General features: G+C 54.4%; 5 protein-coding genes across 5 annotated transcripts; 2 read left to right on the plus strand and 3 right to left on the minus strand.

Moving 5' to 3' along the window:
- Positions 1 to 6,328: 6,328 nt before the first annotated feature.
- Positions 6,329 to 7,312, plus strand: ISF_09445 (protein hob3; the record flags this gene model as incomplete). Its single annotated transcript, XM_018853047.1, has 5 exons — positions 6,329 to 6,341; positions 6,392 to 6,442; positions 6,495 to 6,540; positions 6,591 to 6,664; positions 6,711 to 7,312. 5 exons carry the CDS (start codon positions 6,329 to 6,331, stop codon positions 7,310 to 7,312), a joined length of 786 nt encoding a protein of 261 aa, XP_018699728.1.
- A 346-nt stretch (positions 7,313 to 7,658) lies between these two features.
- On the minus strand, positions 7,659 to 8,330 carry ISF_09446 (Dcp1-like decapping; the record flags this gene model as incomplete). Its single annotated transcript, XM_018853048.1, has 1 exon — positions 7,659 to 8,330. The coding sequence occupies one exon, from the start codon at positions 8,328 to 8,330 to the stop codon at positions 7,659 to 7,661; it is 672 nt and encodes a 223-aa protein (XP_018699729.1).
- Positions 8,331 to 8,904: 574 nt separating this feature from the next.
- Positions 8,905 to 11,775, plus strand: ISF_09447 (phosphatase family protein; the record flags this gene model as incomplete). The annotated part of the gene is made up of 1 exon (XM_018853049.1): positions 8,905 to 11,775. The coding sequence occupies one exon, from the start codon at positions 8,905 to 8,907 to the stop codon at positions 11,773 to 11,775; it is 2,871 nt and encodes a 956-aa protein (XP_018699730.1).
- Positions 11,776 to 12,721: 946 nt separating this feature from the next.
- Positions 12,722 to 15,203, minus strand: ISF_09448 (Cyclin-like F-box; the record flags this gene model as incomplete). Its single annotated transcript, XM_018853050.1, has 4 exons — positions 12,722 to 13,485; positions 13,532 to 13,643; positions 13,692 to 14,414; positions 14,466 to 15,203. 4 exons carry the CDS (start codon positions 15,201 to 15,203, stop codon positions 12,722 to 12,724), a joined length of 2,337 nt encoding a protein of 778 aa, XP_018699731.1.
- Positions 15,204 to 16,863: 1,660 nt separating this feature from the next.
- ISF_09449 (Aminoglycoside phosphotransferase) lies at positions 16,864 to 17,850 on the minus strand (the record flags this gene model as incomplete). The annotated part of the gene is made up of 1 exon (XM_018853051.1): positions 16,864 to 17,850. The coding sequence occupies one exon, from the start codon at positions 17,848 to 17,850 to the stop codon at positions 16,864 to 16,866; it is 987 nt and encodes a 328-aa protein (XP_018699732.1).
- Positions 17,851 to 18,005: the final 155 nt, after the last annotated feature.

An 18,005-nucleotide genomic window follows, 5' to 3' on the forward strand; every position in this document is an offset into this window, starting at 1 on the left:
AGGAACTAGATAGTTGAATCAACTTACTAGCGGCCTTTCACACGCGCCACCTCATCGAACCTACAGCTTTGTCAGGGTTTCTCTATGCGTATAACCAAGCTATCACGGCAGTTTTTGTCAGTTTTGTTTTTGTTTTTCCTTTTTGTGGAAGCCCTCTTTGACACTTTTTATATCGCTCCTAACTTGTGGCCGTCAATAGTTTTTCCCGACGGCCACCTGCGTTGTAGCATGCTTTGCGAGCTGCGCCTTAGAATGGAAACCACTTCATGCGGAGTATAAGTTGGGAGAGGATAATTCGAAAGAGGATCAGTCAAAAGATGATAAGTCAAAGGACGTATAGTTAGCTATAATAAAAACTTGACAAACTAGGCACAATACGAACGACACTCGCCGCTTACATAGTAGGGGTTAGTGTGGGGGGGGGGGGGGGTCGAAAATGGACGATGTCATCAAGTGGTTGAGCGAAAGGCGACAGAGTGGACGGGCCAAGCACGAAGATGCCCCTCAGATGACTTGGAAATAATCATAAAAAGCAGAAATTGACAGATGGTGTCACAGTGGAGGCTAAGAAAACTTGACGCCATCAATGTGCCGAAAGAAAAGAATGGACATATGGGAGGTTGTGGCTTCGAGCAGTACCAAGGAAACGCGTTCCCCGCCAGAAGTAATGCAGTACGCACCAATACAGCCACCTCTGCGAAAAAAAAAGGAATATTAGAATACTAGAAGCATCCTTCGTTGAAAAACCGTCGACCTTTAGATGACTTCTTCAGTTCAACAAGGAACGAGCCGTATACTTTCGAGTGCCTATCGCTCAGCTAAGTCACCTTCGAAACCTCGGCGTCGTTTGCTGCGCTCAAGGCTTCCGCTACCCGTGGTAAGTCTTTTCCTTATTCGTCGAGCACGGCCGCGCGGGGAACGCCATCCACACGCATTGGCTGGTGACCGTCGTTGAGTATCCGGGCTGCCAGCAACTTCTCTCCTACTGTCTTCCTCGCTATGTGTTGCTCGCTTTCATTATGACATGCCAGCATTTGATCTGTCCTCAGTCACCACTCGGCATCGCTACGCGTCCTGGCCAGGCTCCACTCGAATTTCTCGCTCCAAGATAGTTCGAATCGTCTTGGCTGACACTTTCTCGTCCGCAGTTTCCAGAATTTCAATTGTACAATAGATAGCGTGTTGGGCCTGTGCTCGTTGTATGAATAGTCGAGAGAGTCCTCACGTTGCTTTGGTGGCTTTCAGGTGGCGCTCGCGCGATTTCAGCGTAGGAAGGTCGTGGGCCAGTCCAGCCAGTTGAGTTGGTGATAGCTTCAAGCGTGGCACGCGTATGGCTACGCTCTGCGTGTACGGGATGTCGTGCCTTTAGTAGATCACGCCATGTAACTAAAACAAGAAGAATGCACACTATGATTGATTTCTTAATAGAGAAGTAATGACTACCTTGGGCCCTGCGAAACTAAACTTTGCCCACTCGAACAAACATTTTGTCACTGGCTCCTCCTCTTCTCCACGCTATTTCTGCGCTTTTTTCCTTCTTTAGCTCTTCAGTCTTAAACAGCCGGCCGTGACATTTCAACGTCATCTCATTTCATCATATCTGTCTTCCACAAGTCGACGCCATGGGTAAGCCGCCAAGTGTCCAGTACAAGACAGAGGCGTAGACGTCGCCATGTTCCCCCTGCCAACAGCACATCACTCTTCGACTATCGCGGTCTCAGCTGCACCTATGTGGACAGAGACAAGTCTCTGGTCGACATCATATCCCCGTCATTACGATGTCCCCATCCCGATCAATCTCCTCAGGTTCAAGCCCACGATCACGAGTACGGGAGGAAGCAGCAAGGAATTGGTAGAACATTTGAGTGCGGCCCTGGCAGTCCGAATGACTAAATCCTGAATTGCTGGAAACGACAACAATTTCCACGCCATCCTCATAGTGCGATGAGACAACAAATTTATGCATAATGTCACGAAGGCCCGGGTCAACTCGCTCGAGGTCCATGCTTGGCCACCAGCGCCCCGAGTACGTCGTACCAACACGAAATGACTTGACCACCCTGTAGAAGATATTCTCTGTCAAGTCATTCACAAGAATAGCCAACAACCGCCCATCCGCGATGGACCAGATGTCCACCTGACGGGTTACATCGCCACCAACATACCCCTGGAATACCGAGTCCATTGTTCCGATTTGTTCGCCGCGAATCGCTCGGTTCTCGTGGGTAACAAACACTGCTATCAACCGACGACAACTTCACTACAACAGCCCAAGTCATTAGCCCACCCCATCATCCCACGTTGGCAAATTCATACAAAGCACAGCGGAAGATAAGGACAGAGATCAAGTAACGGAGACCACACCTACACACACACACACACACACACACACACATCCATCAAACAACTCGGCAATATCCCTCAGCGTCTTGCCACCAAAACCAGCGCGAGGCTGCTCTGAGTTGTGGTGGAGAACGTCAGTTGTGATGTGTGGTGCACGCAGGACCGGCGCCCTTTTATACCGCGACGACGCGTCGGACCCACCTTTTCGTCACGCGACTGGCCAGTGCCCGCAGGCTTCTTTATTAGTCCACCTACTTAGAGCATTTACAAGGCACTGACGCGAAGTTGACGCGCCAGCTTCTGCTACAAGGAGTGCCAAGGCGGGGGGCGTGTACGGTGGGGTTGCGCGATGTGCTGTGTAGCATGCCAAAATTCCACCATCTCAACATAACCTGGAACGATAGAACGAGCATTTTGGGCATTGAGATGGGGGCTTTTAGCACAGTCGGACAATCAAGCCTCGAACGAACAAACACAATCGAACAAACAACCGCAGTCAGGCGATCAAGCCCTATCGAACGAAGAACCGTCACCGGGCGAACCAGCATTGCCGAGCGATGCTACCACGCTTGCTAATCCAAGCGAGCATGGAGCATCAACAAGCGAGCAACCGCAGTCAGACAGATCTATTCCAAACCAGATGATTCACTACAATGGCCGAGAGTGGGAGTACAAAGGCTACAAGTAGGTGAAACAGGCATTCTGTCCCTAGAACTCAAGCCTGTCGGATCACACGGTGGAACTGAGTCTGTCCGCGAGAAAGAGGTGCATCTCGACAGCCCTGAGGACCTGCTCAGTTTATAGAGCGTCATCCCCCGACCCGTGCCTAAGGATATAAAGTACGAGCTATTAAAAGATCCGTAAGGTAACAGACGGGCGGGCCAGGGTTCAATGGATAGGTTTCGACAATGCGCTGGAGAACAGGTCAATGGGGCAAGAGGTAAAATCCGCCGATTCGCCCCAAAGTTGGTAAAGGAGTACAGAAACAACAGTGTCCAGGGCGCCAAGCGAGTCAGCGGCGGTAATGGATCTCGAGGACGCGGCCAACATGACCCGCGCAGTATTGCTACTGCCACCCGAAACGATCGGCCCTGCTGGAAAGTTTATGCGCTATGTCGGTGGGAGCTGCCTGCCGCTGCTGATAGCCACGTTTGCCACATCCAGCGGATCAACTTTCAGGCTTTCCCATCGCCTGGACCAGCACGTAGCTCTGCTTTTCGCGACACGAGCAGGAATTCGCCCAATGAGGGGATAACCGGCATAAAAGACGCATGCACTTTGCCGGGCATATGCGCGCTAACATGTCGCACGCTGCCAATGTTTTAAAGAAAATTAATGTGTAAAAAATTATACCAAGTACTCTAAGTTTAGCAAAGAGGTGGCTAGGAGTGTCTTCGCTATAAAATGGGTAACTATTGCTGAGAAGTGGGTGGCCGACGTTCGTGCCGCCAGGTTCTTGTATTGACAAGGGTACCTTATTAAGAACTGCATGGGAGGTTGACTACCGGCGCTAGCTAGCCTTGTGGAAGCTCTAAAATGGATATAGTTAGTGCACGCATGCCCTGCAAAACAACGAGTTAATACCCCGTTTTCTCTCGGTGCAGCCTAGGACAAGAAAGCAGATGTGATAACGTCGTTGGCGTTCGTGGCCAGGGAATCAAGCGTTGGTTGCCGCCGCAATAACATGAACCGAGTGAGAGTTGTTAGAGCGCCTAAAAATGTGATGAGATATAATTCGGGACAAGAATGGCTATACTCCTGAGCATACGACAAAGGCTGCAAGAGTCATGGGACACGGCGCATAATCGGCGTAATTAAGAGTGTGATGACGAGTTTTTTCCGATTTCTTGTCTAAACAGGTGGCCCCTGTCTTCAAGTGTCGTTTCCAAGCCGGAAAGTTAAATATCCACTTGGCCGAGATGACCAAACTCGGTACAGCCGGGCCCTGGTTTCATGCTTCACCTGTCAGTAAAAGCGCTTCTCAGAGTAACGAACCACAGAGCAGGAGTTGCGAAGATTTTCCTTGTAGTGTCTCGACGTTGCCACTAGTAAACATAGGGTATATATAGGCCATTAAACGCAAAGTTTCTCTTTCAGATGAATCCTACTTCGAGCAATTCGCGGGACGAGACGGCATTTCGACACATTTCCGTGCATTCGTAGGTAACACCTTCGTGCTAATAAGCTACCAAATGCATACAAAAACGGAATTCATACTGCGGTCGCGCCGTGCCAAAGTTTCCCTCATCTGGACTTTCATCATTCTCTTTTTATGTGTTAAGTTTTGGGTATCCGGACAAAACACACACGTCGCTGCGGTCGCGTCGTACACGGCCTCTGACCAACACAATGCGGATCATGACGATTTGTCCGAGCATGCACAGAATGAGACTCTCGGGTTCGAAAAAATCTTTTACATCAGCATGCCTCAGTACAGAACCACCTATTCCGCAATTCATAGCCACGAAACCAAAGTAGCTAACCTTGTCGTTCACAGCCGGTCGGATCGACAAGATAGCATGACTATGTTAGCCACTTCGACAAATATACGACTGATTCTCCAGGATGGGGTACTTTTGCTCGCTTGCTTCTATTGTTCGGTGTTACTAATAAGTGTGCTACAGGTGGATGGCAATACTATTCACGAAAAAGCAAAACCGAAAGGGGGCCAGTCTCTAAGACCAGAGCAATTAGGCTGCTGGCGAAGCCATGCCAACGTTTGGCGCCGAATTGTTGAGCAAGAGATCCAAACCGCTATTATTCTAGAGGACGACGCCGACTGGGACGTTCGAGTACATGACATATTCCGGGATCTCAGCCTTCAAATGAGAAAGGGCACGTTGAGGAAAGAGCAGCCCACGAGTTACGAGGCTGCCCATGCACCATACGGTATACAACATTTCCTCCTCACGAATTCCACGATCGATCTTCAGCGATTGTGTGCAAGATAATGGAGCTAAAATATCTCTAGGTCTCGATTGGGACTTATTATACGTCGGTACCTGCTGGCATAATAATGCTGAGGTTCGCCCACCGTCGCACATTTACGAAGATTTCAACGCACCAAATTCAACAGAGTGAGTCAACTGAATATAACTGGCTTTATATCAAAAGTTTAGTCATGGAAGAGACTACATTATCACCGCTACCTCCGGTTCGATTTGCTAATGTATAACGGCTAGAATGTCATACGCCTATTCAAAGGAGCTCGAGTACTGGGGAGCTGACTCTTTGAATAAAACTCGCGTTCGCGTAATCGCCCCTTCTTGGTATCCTGTCTGTACTATAGGTTACGCTGTGACTCTAAAAGGAGCCAAAAAGCTGCTGTACACGATAGGAAACGAAGGAGGGTTAACAGCGCCCGTTGACCTCGCTATGATAAGCAGGATCCAGTCAGGTCATCTCCGTTCTCTGACAGTCATTCCGCCATTAATCACCCCTTGGAAAACTGGAACCGTGTCGGACAGTGACATTGACAACGTTGAGGACGACGGAAAATTGCCTCGAGGCAGCCAGAACTTGCGATCCAGCGGAAGGGTGGCTTTAGGCGCGTCACTTAACAAAGGCAATAACGATTGAACGAAGTTCAGGGAAGCTTATATTACTTTCCGTCCCCCTCTCTAGGACCACGCTGTATAAATAGTTAGATAAATAGTTTAATAGCAAAGTAAAGTAGATGTTAAAGTCTACATTGTATTCTGATTTTGTACTAGGAAGGGTGTCTACGCGGAAGATTATTAGTCCGAAGCAAAAGGCGTTGTGGCTGCTCGTTGCTCCTAGCACAGTGGCTCAGCTCTCTGACGTCGATGAGCCCCATCAAGGCGGCCAATTGTGGCTGCGCAGCGTAAGTCATCAACCTTGGTCAGGCACTCTCCTTCTTCCTCGACATCCTCCTCGCTGCGAATTCTTCTACTAGGCATCCCTATACCAAATACCGCTCGGATAACAAATTCAAGAACGAGGAATCTCTGCGAAATCCGGCATCATGTCGTGGGCGGGTACGCGATCTCTGCCTCGTCCGGCAAAATGAGGGGCTAATGTGAAGCAGGGTTCAAGAAGAATGTAAACCGCGCGACGACGCAGGTGATGATGAAGACCGGTAGGTGTCGCAATGAAATTGGCTCAGTGTTTGAAACGCTAACGACTGGCAGGTCATGTCGAGAAAACGAATGATCGCGATTACGAGGTGGAAGAGAGGTGCGACCACGATACCCTACCCACCCAGCTACGTCGACTAACTTTGGCAGACGCTTCAAAACCATGGAGGCCGCTTCACTACGGCTGCAAAAGGAATCCAAGGGCTATTTAGATTCACTTAGAGGTAGGTCCCGCACTGGTGCAGCGCCCGACACGACTAACAAACGCAGCCATGACAGCGTCACAGATGCGAATCGCCGAGACGATCGACGCCTTCTACGGCGACTCGGGAGCGAGCGACGGCGTCAGCCGAAGCTACAAGCAAGCCGTGGAGGACCTCGACGCGGAGACGATCAAGGCGCTGGACGGCCCGTACCAGACGACGGTGCTGGAGCCTATCTCGCGGTTCTGCGCCTACTTCCCCGACGTCAACGAGTGCATCAAGAAGCGGGCGCACAAGCTGCTCGACTACGACGCGCTGCGGGCCAAGGTCAAGCGGCTGGTCGACAAGCCGGACAAGGACGCGACCAAGCTGCCCCGCACCGAGAAGGAGCTCGACATGGCGCGCCAGCTGTACGAGCAGCTCAACGAGCAGCTGAGCACGGAGCTGCCGCAGCTGATCGAGCTGCGCGTGCCGTACCTCGACCCCACCTTTGAGGCGCTCGTCAAGATCCAGCTGCGCTTCTGCGCCGAGGCGTACTCGCGCATGGCGCAGGTCCAGCAGTACCTGGACGCGGACACGCGCGACCTGTACGCGGACGGCCAGCTGGACGCGAGGGTGGAGGAGGTGCTCAACGAGATTCGGGAACTGAGTATAAGCGGAACGGTATAATATGATGTTAAAACGGCTGGGTAGCCATGCATTATGGCCTGCGGCGTATAAGTGATTTCTTGGTTTTACATAGATGATAGCCTGGCGAGCAAAGGGTTAATGAACGTCCGTCTGGTTTACGATTTCCTCATCTCCCACTTGTGTTGTGGAGTTTGTGTCAAGTATCTGGTGACGTGTATTATTTTAAGTAGATTAAAGGGTATTGATATATGCAACGATACGCCGTTCATCATGATGCCAATGCAAAGTCTCCTAGTCGACGTAAGTACTGGTGCGCGGATTCCCTCCGGCCGACATTCAACTCAGTTAAACGTCAGGATAGATCCTCGACGGTGCCCACGGCGATCTAATGTCCCTGGGTGACCGCCTGACTCCCAAACAGCTCATTCATCGTAAGAGGCCTCCCGATAGCCTGCATCGCCGGCCCGGCGTCTTGCCGCTGATGTTCCACCGCGCCCGCAGCCCGCACCAGCGTCCAGCACTCCTGTATCATGGCCGCGTTGACCTGCCTCGTCTCTGCTCGATCGTTGTGCATCCAAAACCCCAGCACGCGCTCCCCGCCGTCCTGGACGCGCAGGATGACCAGCTCCGCGGTGACCTCGACGTCACTGACGTGCGCCAGGTCGACGATGACGTTGCCGAGGCCGCGGCGGTTCAGGACGAAGACGCAGGCGCGCGGCGTGCTGTCGTCGGGGGAGTCCTGGCTGCAGACGAACAGGGTGCCCTCGACGCCGGACTTGTCCCAGGACTCGCCGGCAAAGGTATAGACGACGGCGTTGGCGGCGATGCTGAGGATGGCGCGGATGGAGGGCACGTAGCGCCGCAGCACGGAGAGGTTGATCTCGGTGTTGGTGCGCAGGGGGGGTGGCGCGTACTGGCTGGTCCGGGCGGTGGTCCCGGCGGCGGTGGCGGCGGCGGCGGCGGCGGCGGCGTCGGACTCGTAGTCGGACACGGCGGGGATGAGGTTGGAGGACTGGCGCTTGTGGCCGCGGCCCTTGCGTGGCGTTGGGCGGCTCATGATGTGTGGTGTTTGTGTGGGTGGTGGGAGGTGGTGAAGATGGTTTAGGCGGTTAGAGCCGGAGCCACCTTTCGTGTGGTGAGTGACGATGATGACGACGAAGATGGATGGTCAAGTTTGTCGATGTACGTTGATATTGTAGCGCTGGTCGGAAAAAGACTTTGGCGGCGAGATTGGGCGGCAGTAATGGAGATGGGATAACTAGATTGAAGCCTGATCTAGCCGCAGCAAATCTCAAGACAAAGACAAGCCTTTGATTTGGTGGGGCCTCCCTTGTGGCTTCTGTGCGCCTGGATCCGGTCGCACGTCACTGTGGGGGAGCGACAGGTTAAACTTCCCCAGGCACCACGACTAGCCGAGCGTCAACGCCTTCTTCAACAAGCCCTCGCGCCTTTTGATTTGTCCAATTATTTCAAGTTTAGCATCCTTGACCCGACTTTTTTTCATCATCATTATATAAGTACACCGTCCCCCCCCCCCCCCCCCCCCCTCCGCCGACTTCGACCACCGCCGCCGCCGATCCCAGCGCTCCTCCTGCAGCAGCTACGGCTACAGCCACAGCTGCTACCACACGATGCAGACGGCGCGCGGCAGCTCCGTCCGCTCGGAGCCCTCTGATATCGGTGATGCGTCTCTCTCGACACCCCACTCTCTCGCCCGCGCCCTCACCCTCCGACGATCCGAGTACATGGGGCAGCGCCAGCTGCGGGTCAAGATTGGCTCCTGGAACACGGCGGGTTGTCCCGGCACCGACAGGGATGTCGGCAGTTGGTTCTTTCGCGATCAAGGCCTGGCACGGGATTTCTCCAACTTGACAATTTCATCCGCGAAAGCCGACGAGCCAAACGACACTGGCGCGATTGATCTCTACGTCCTCGGCCTGCAAGAGGTTGTCGACCTCAACACCACAAAAGAATACGTCAGCCGAGTCTACGCCGAGAGCAATAGCCAGATTACAAAATGGAGGTCTGCTGTAGAAGCCGCAATCCCCGCAGGCTACGAGTTTCTTTCGGCCGACCAAATGGTTGGCCTGTTGACCCTGGTTTACGCTTCGACCGACACTGCCAAGCACATCTCCAACGTCAGCACACAGCAGATTGGCACCGGCCTCCTGGGCTACTTCGGAAACAAAGGCGCCGTCGCGACGCGAATCGTCTTTGGCGAAACCACCCGCATGGTCTTTGTCAACTCCCACCTGGCTAGTGGTGCAGGCCCGAGCTACCTTGACCGTCGCTGCTGGGACGTCGCCCAGATTGCCTCCAAGATGCAGTTTGACCCGGTGGTGAATAACGGCGTCGCCGAGGATACCGGCGATCGGTTCGGAGACGAAGACTTTACCTTTTGGCTTGGTGACTTGAACTTTCGACTTGGGAGCCTACCTGGCGACGACATCCGAAGGATTTTAACGCTACATACGCGCGGCGAGTATGACGTCGGAAGCGACAAGCCACAAAAGCCCCTAGACGGTGAACCCTTTATCATCATGAACGATGTCGACAGCGACGAGGAGACGACGACGGCTTCCTCATTCAGCCACAGCAGAGAGCAAAGCTTCGATTCAGAAACGTCGTTACCCGATCCAGACGACTTCCCCCAAGATCCTAGCCAAGATCCAGCCTCATTGCAGGCGACACTGGATTCCTTGTTGCCTCATGATCAACTACGTCAGGTCATTGCTCGCCGCAAAGCATTCCACGAGGGATGGAAAGAAGGCCCAATCACGTTTTTGCCCACGTATAAATACGACGTTGGCAGTGTGGCCCTCTTCGATACAAGCGAAAAGCGCCGAGCGCCCAGCTGGTGTGATCGCATACTCTACCGAACTCGTCAGTACAAGGAAGAGTATGAAAGAAAGATGTTGGATGAAGAGGCTGCCAAGAAGAAAGACGAGGAGATGAAATCTCGCGGAATGGAAAGCGATGACGACGTGCTATTTAGCTATGACCCGGATGAAGATGGGGGTGAGCAGGAGCCAGTGTCGTCCACCGACACAGGCTATCAATATGACGAATACGACGAGAACGATGACCAGCCTGATCCTGCAAGTACGGTCAAGGAGCGGGCTAACCTTGAATTCTATACTTCTTATCAGCGAGTCACTTCTTCCGACCACAAGCCCCTGTCGTCCGTCTTTACGCTTACGTGCGACTGCGTGATACCGGAAGAAAAGGCCAAGGTCCATGCCGAGGTGGCGCGCCAACTTGACCGCGCAGAAAACGAGGGCCGCCCCGTGATAACCCTCGTCCTTGAAGGAGACGCGACACAAGACACCAACGTTGTGGACCTGGGAGGGCTCAGCTTCCTCGCGAGGAAGAGCAACTCCATCACCATTGCCAACACGGGCGGGGTGCCAGCGACCTTTTCATTTATCGACAGACCGGCCATGGACGACTCTGACAGCGGCACACACTTTTACGAGTGGCTGGCGGCATCGTTCGTCAAGTCCGACGGCAGCGGCGAGGTGGTTGGGCCGAACGTCATGCTCGAGCCCGGGGAGACGGTGACGGCGGTCCTCGACGGCCAGGTGTCTTCGATTCCGTTCCTGCGAGCCCTAAACGACGGACGCGCCTTGCTCGAGGAAGTGCTCGTTCTCCGCGTGGACAACGGCCGAGACCACTTCATCACTGTGCGCGGCCAGTGGCTGCCGAGCTGCTTCGGACGGTCCATCGACGAGCTCATCCGCGTGCCGGAGGGTGGTATCTGCCGTTTCCTGGAGGACAAGGACATCTGCGGCGCGATCCCCTACGACGCTGCCGTCCACTGCTCCGCGCCGCGCGAGCTGTTTAAGCTGACCGAGGCCGTCCAGGCGCTCGCCGAGCGCTGCGCCGCCGACGCCGACATGCTGGGGGACACCGCGTCGCCGCCCACCACCGCCGGCTGGCCATTTGACCCAGGTGCGTGCGCCCTCGGCGCTGACGAGAAGCAGGCGGTGCACGCGCGCATCGTCGCCGCTCTAGACACGGACGCCGCCGTCGCCGACGTCCTCCCCGCCGAGCTGGCCCCGCCCAACCGGCTGGAGCTCGTCGCCTCCGCACTCCTGCTCTTCATCGCCTCGCTCACCGACGGGCTCGTCCCTGCACACGCGTGCGCCCGACTCGCCACCGCCCTACCCACCACCGCCACCCTCCCGCGCAGCGACGCCAAGGTCGCCGTGCTCGACGTCCTCTCCGCCTCGCCCAACCACAGCATCGCCCTTGTCCTGCTCACCTCCACCCTCGCGCGCGTCGCCTCGGAACTCACCCCCGCCACCCCAACCGGCCTGCAGCGGCGACTGAGTTTCCGCAGGGGCGCGCCGGCGGCAGCGGAGGGGAGACGCAGGCGGTACGCGGAGGTGCTGGCGCCGCTAGCATTCCGCAGCGGCGCGGACGGTGGCAGGGACAGGGCGGCGAGGGAGAGGGAGCGCGCGACGCTGGAGCTGTTCCTGGGCCCGGAGACGCGCGACTAGGAGGACGAGGAGGGGCGCAGGGGGAGGAAGCAGCAGCAGGCGCGGCGGAGGGGGCAGTGGCGGGGGCCGAGGTTGGGGCGTAAGGCGAGGGTGATGTGGCGAGGGGAGTCAATGAGGTGATGATGGTAGATGATGCTTGGGAATTGAGGATGCTTTTGGTGTGGCTTTTTTTTGTTACGGGCGTTGGCTGGTGGTGGTGACGGCGTTGCTGGGTTATCATGGGCGCGCTCTCATGTTGCATTTTACTCGATAGAAACAGGTACACTTTATACGATTCTCTATCCTCTTCGCCCTTGCCTGCCAACTCGCCATCGTTTTATCGTTGCTGTTCAAAGGTCGACGTCGCACAACTTCCACGAGGCAAGTCACAATGAGGCTGCCTATGCGATGGTAAACATGTACTATAATCTGTGGGTTACAATAATGCTAGCGTTCAGTTGTTTCCTTCTTCAAAACGCTTCTATGGATCTCTGCTCGACAGGTCCTGGCAACACGTTTGCGCCGACAAAAGCTAAATCATCAGGGCCAGCCGCGACCAGCTTTTCCATCACCTCCTTTCACCACAACTGCCATGCCCCAGACTTGACCAGCCAGAGAAAAAGGAAAAATGCCAATTCGAAATCATCCATTGTGAAGTTGTAGCCCTGTCATGCATAACCGCTGTCCTGCCTTGAGAAAAAAAGATGAAACTCCGTATCCCTGGCGTCGTAAAAATGTCATGTTGAAACATGATGCGTCAAGCCCATGCTATAGCCGTTCGAAAAGCATACCCTAAACTGAGAGCGCTACGTAGCGAAAGTAAAAAGAATCAGCGCAAGTGTTGACGCAGCCTGAGGTTCAAGTGGCATCAGACTCTCCAGCCTCACGATCATTCGGATCGCCTGCGCTTGCTGAGGGGCCATTGGTCACGTCTGCGAATGGCGTATCTGTGTCGGATCAATGGACCCTAGCCACTCATGTCTTGTTGCTCATCCGCGGCTCCTTGTTGATGGTGCATTTGCGCCGTACTCGCCCCAGTCGCGCTTGCTGCGCTAGCTGCGCTGGCCTGTCTAGGACCAGTGGTCGCTGGGCCGGCCATACTGGCTTGCAAGACGCCAAAAGCGTTCATGGGAGTGTACCCATATGGCCCCGCATTGCCTGCCATTGATGACAGGCTCGATAGAGGCATTGGTTGGATTGGATAGCCCAGCGTGTTGTGGACGGAAAGACCGCTTTGCTGGGCTTGTTGCGCGGGAGCGTTGTGCTGAGCAGCAAGGTTGCCTTGCTGTGTTTGAGATGCTAGTGTGTGTTGCTGGGCGGCAAAGCTACCGGGGTGAAGTCCGTTTCCATCGACAAATGAGTTGGGCAAATCCCAAGGCAAGGTGTCTATGCCTGGCAGGGCGGGTAGGCTGTGGGCCATCATGGGCAAGTGACCATGCCCTTGGAAGCCGGTACCTGCAAAGGTATTGTTCGGCTGGGCATAGAATCCCTCGAAATCGTCATTCTCGTCGCCCATTTCGTCGTCATACGCCTCTTCAAAGGCCGTTGGTACGGCACTTGCCGTGGCGGGGTGAATTTGGGTCGGTACTTGGCGAGGGCGGGCTTGACGACGAGGAGTGAGGCTCTCGCGTAGGTCTTCAAATTGAGGTGCACTGTTAAGGTAGTCGCGAAATCTCGAGACTTGGCCACCGGAGAAGACGCAGAAGACGTTGCGTTGGTGGTTGGTAAATTCTGTACAGTTAGCAGGCCATCGTGCCAAAGACTTGCAGAAACATACCAGGCGGCGCTTCTCTGCAGAAGGGTGAGAATTCATCTCCTTGGAAAGCGGGAACACCCGTCAGACTCAGATGCGATAAGCGCGGGCAGGAGTTAAGAAGTTTGAGGATGCTCTACGCCGTGTTAGAGTAGTTTGGTAGCGAGGTAACAGATTGGCATACCTTGAGGGTCAAATTGACACAGTAGCTTAGATGTATACGCTCGAGATTAGAAGTATAATACTCGCCTCCAATAAAGAGACCATTGGCATCACGCCTAACGCGAGGACGGGTAGCTATCTCGGCCAGAGTGTAAATTGATTCGTCCGTTATCGAGTTGCACTTGACCAGGCCGATTCGTTTCAGCTTAGGAAGAATGGCAAGACGCTTCACCGACTCATCCGTCAAGTTGACGCAGCAACCAAGATCGATGTAGCGTATGCGGTTGCAGTGGGCTACAAGCGTCTTGACGCCTTCGTCTGTGATGTTGGCACAGTGGCCGAGGTGAAGGTAGTGAAGGTTCTTGCCTAGTTTGGCAATGTAATTGAGCGAGGCATCGGTGATGAGGCGGCACTTTGCCAAGACAAGATTTCGTAGTCGCGGGGCGACGTCGATTATCTTTTTCACACCAACATCGGTGAGTCGCGTGCAGCAAGTGAGATCGAGGATGCGCAAGTGATCGAACATCTGAGTAGGAGGAAGAGCCAGGAAAGCGTAGTCATCAACCATGGCGCAGAAGGCCAGACGCAACTCGCGCAGGCAAATTCCCTTGGCCATGAGAGCGGTGACGGCGCCGTTTCCGACATGACCGCACTGGTTGAGGTCGATTTCGAGGATATTAGGGCAGTTTTCGGCAAAAGCTAGGACGGCGTTGTCTCGGATCTGGGTGCAGTCATTGAGTTTAAGCTACAGCACTAGTCAGCAACGGCGCAAGGCGGGGGGCGGTGGGAAGCGTACTCGTTTTATGTACTTGCAGCTTTTGGCGAGCACCTCGAGGCTGTCATTGGAGACACCATCGCATCCAGAAATATTAAGGCCCTGGAGGCGCTTGCAGTGCTCAGCAATGGTGTAGATGGACTGATCAGTGATGTTTTTGTCGTTGGAGACGTCGAGGGCGAGTAGGTTGGTGTTGTTCTCGACAAGGCCAATGATGCCAGCGTCGGTGAGGCCGCGGCAGTTGGTGAGGGTCAGACGCTCGATTCTCGCGCAAACATAAAGTGATGTGACGCTACCATCGCTTATCCTATCGGCCAGAGCTGCCAGGTTCAGCCGCTTGATGAAGTCACGGTAGCTGAAGAAGGGGTTGGGAGCCTCGAGGGTCTGGCAGATGGTCTGGTGGCTCTTCCAGCTGGTGCAGGCAGGGCGGTGCCAGAGCAGATCGACGGCGTTGCGAGTCCAGCGTTTGGAGACAAGCATGCAGCTGAACAGGTCGGCGGGGGCGCCAAGCTTAGCGAAGACGCCGATGAGAATCTCGTTTGGCAGGCGGTTGATGGGAGGCCAGCATCGGTCGTCAACGCGCATATCTTGAAAGTTGGCGACACCGATGGACGACTGGGAGTCGTTGCCGGCGTTGTAAAAGTCGGACTCCTCGTTGTCGGCGGGGGCGGGCGAGTCGCTCGAGGAGTCATCTTGGTCCAAGGCGACGGAAGAGCGGGACGCCTTGGCTTCGAGAGGCGGTGCCGTAGCAGGACGCATCGCGGCGGCGGATGCAGACGGCAGACCACCGAGTGCGTGTTCCGAGGCGAGCGGTCAAGACGGGGCGAAGGGATCCGAGACGAGCTGTTGGCAGGTCGGCGTCGAGGGGGGAGTAGTTTTCCCGACAGAAGCAATTATGAGGCGTGTTGGGGGCGGTCGGCGATGAAACAGCGATGAGGGCAGGGCCTCAGCTGTGGGAGCAACGGGTCGATACGGTTTTGCGGAGGTGCGCGGGCTGGGCAGAAACGAGTCGGTTTAGGGGCGGAATAGCGGTCGATGTGGAGGCGGTGGTATAGGGAGGGGATGCAGGCGATTATAGAGCCGAGCAGAGGAGAGCAAGAGGCGAGAAGAGCCCGTGTAGCATCGGGACGACTACGAATATGAATGAGGGCGTGCTTGTGTGGTGGTGATGTTTTGGGCAGTCAGTTCAGTCAGCAGGGAAGCGGAGCAAGAAGCAATGGCGAGTACAAAGAATGGTAGTGACCAGTGCTTGCAAAGAAAGACTATTTGGTAGGCAGGTACCTGGACTTTGCGGCGCTGCAGCGCAAGTTGGCAGTATCCACTACCAATTTCACTAAGAGCGCGACATGTCCAAAGAGGTACCTGCCTCCCTACAGGTAGGTACTAAGTTGGGTGCCGTTGGAGTTAGTGCGTGTTGGTGTATTTTTAGATGGGCAAAGTGACATGTGCAGGTTGTCAAGAGACCGACTCGATGACAACCTAGATTTCCCCAGGAAACACGGCTTTTTTTTCGGCTCTGGACCTGATAAGCCGCATCTTGTGTCGCCCCCCTCGTGCCTTGTCCTGGTGAGCTCATGCTGCACAACACGTCTGCGTACGCCACGTGATTCGCCAGTTCGGTTGGGTTCTAGTTACCGTTTGGCGGCCATGTTGCAGGTGTTTGGGATTTGTATAGCAGTCAGTCTCTTTTCAAACCCGCGTCTCGCGCTTTAATTTTACGTTGATAATTCAAGATAATCTCCGATCCTTTTAATATCTCTTTTGCTTATGATGTTTCGGATGGTTTTTTTTTTCAATACATATTTAATGCCTGCTTCTAGAATCATACATTTTTGAAAGGATATCTGTACATGCTGTCTCTTTCATTCGCTCATACACTAGCTAATATGCTTGTTGTGACAAGCATAGCTGCAGACATAATATTATGTCCGCAACCGACCGGAACGAAGTTATGAGAACAATAGCTAAGTGGGAAGCAGAGGAGTATTTAGTGATACGACAACCAATTTTAGGAAGACACCCTTCCAACAACAAAAGGTGTCTTTAGGCTCAGGCCGGACATGCCTGATACTCATCTTCGTACCCTATACAAACATCATTTTTAAGGGTCAGGTTAAGCTCTGTGAATTTCAAGCGAACAAAATCTTCTGTAAAATTTGTGTTTATTATATTCGTTGTATTCGTAATGTTCTTATCTCGTCATGTTCGTCATGTTCGTCATGTTCGTCATGTTCGTCATGTGCGTCATATCCGTTATGTTTAGTACGCACTCAAGGTATACTATCTGTACCGCAAAGCGAGGTTCATTACCCTGTCCTTATGCGTGGAATTTGACACCAAACCAGGACAACGTATGAGTACAATGCTAGCATGGCATAGTCTAGGCAGCATAAACTTAAAATCGAGCAAAGAGGGTTCGTCAATGTTCAAAAGTCCAGTAACAGGCATCGTCATAGTCCTGCGCGAACCTCTCAACATCCACGACCGCATCCCACGCCGCCAACGTCCTGCTGTATCTGTCATCAGAGCTCTCAGCACCCAGGTCTCCCCGGCGCTCATCAGCATCGCACTCGCTGCGTAGAACAGCCCTCAGTACATCCAACACCTCCTTCCTCCACTCAGGCTCGTGGCCCCCGGACAGTCGCGCCATGGTGTACTCAAAGTACGCGGGCGCGATGTTTGCCATTTCCCAGTCCAGGAAGCCCGTCACCGCGAGCGTGTCCGGGTCCACGAGGATGTTGCGGTCCGACAGGTCGGCGTGCGTGAGGACGGGACGGTCCCAGTCCTCCGCGCCGACGGTGCCGCGCTGCACTCGCTCGAGGTCGGCCGCGCGCTCGGCACTCGGGGCGTGTTTCCGCAGCGCCTGGACGCGCGAATCGTCCCACTCGGAGCGAGAGGCGCAGCATGGATGTATCTCCGTGCCGAATTCTGAGAAGAGGCGGTATGACTCTCGGGTCGGCCGCCCGTAGTAGCAGAAGCGGCGCGAACGCATCCTCACCAGGAGACGGCAGAGCTCCGCCTTGATGGCCTCTCGCTGAGGAGCCGTGAGCGAGGGCCAGAGCTGCACTAGCGGCGTGCCTGGTTGGTGTGAGAGGACCACACCATGACTGGTATGGTTTAGCGCTGGGGCGTCCGGGTTTGTTACCGGGATCGTGACGATGCTGATGACACGAGGGACGCAGGGGCCTAAGATGGCATAGGCCAGCGCGGTCATGATGCCTTCGCCATTGTCAGTTCCGAGCTTCAGGATGGTAGTGGGAGAATGCTTGAAAAACTGGCGTCCAACGGCGGGCATGGTCGGTCCTGACAACCGAGGAAATTCGGGGAGACCGGCCCAGTGCTCCCGAGGAGGCTGCTCGAGCTCTTCAGTGCTGCTCGGCTCCTGAGAGCTGTCGTTGGGTAGCATCGTAGAGAGGAGAGTAACGGGCCATAGTGTAGGTCTTTCTGGAACAAGGCCGACTGAGGTTATAATTGCCCAAAATGTACCGCGTGATAAAGACTGATGCGTGCATCACGTGATAATGCCAAGTATATTCCCTGGCCTGAAGCTTTCTTTTACCA

This window comes from Cordyceps fumosorosea (assembly GCF_001636725.1).
Source record: "Cordyceps fumosorosea ARSEF 2679 chromosome Unknown scaffold_50, whole genome shotgun sequence".
In the NCBI taxonomy this organism is placed as follows: Eukaryota; Fungi; Ascomycota; class Sordariomycetes; order Hypocreales; family Cordycipitaceae; genus Cordyceps; species Cordyceps fumosorosea.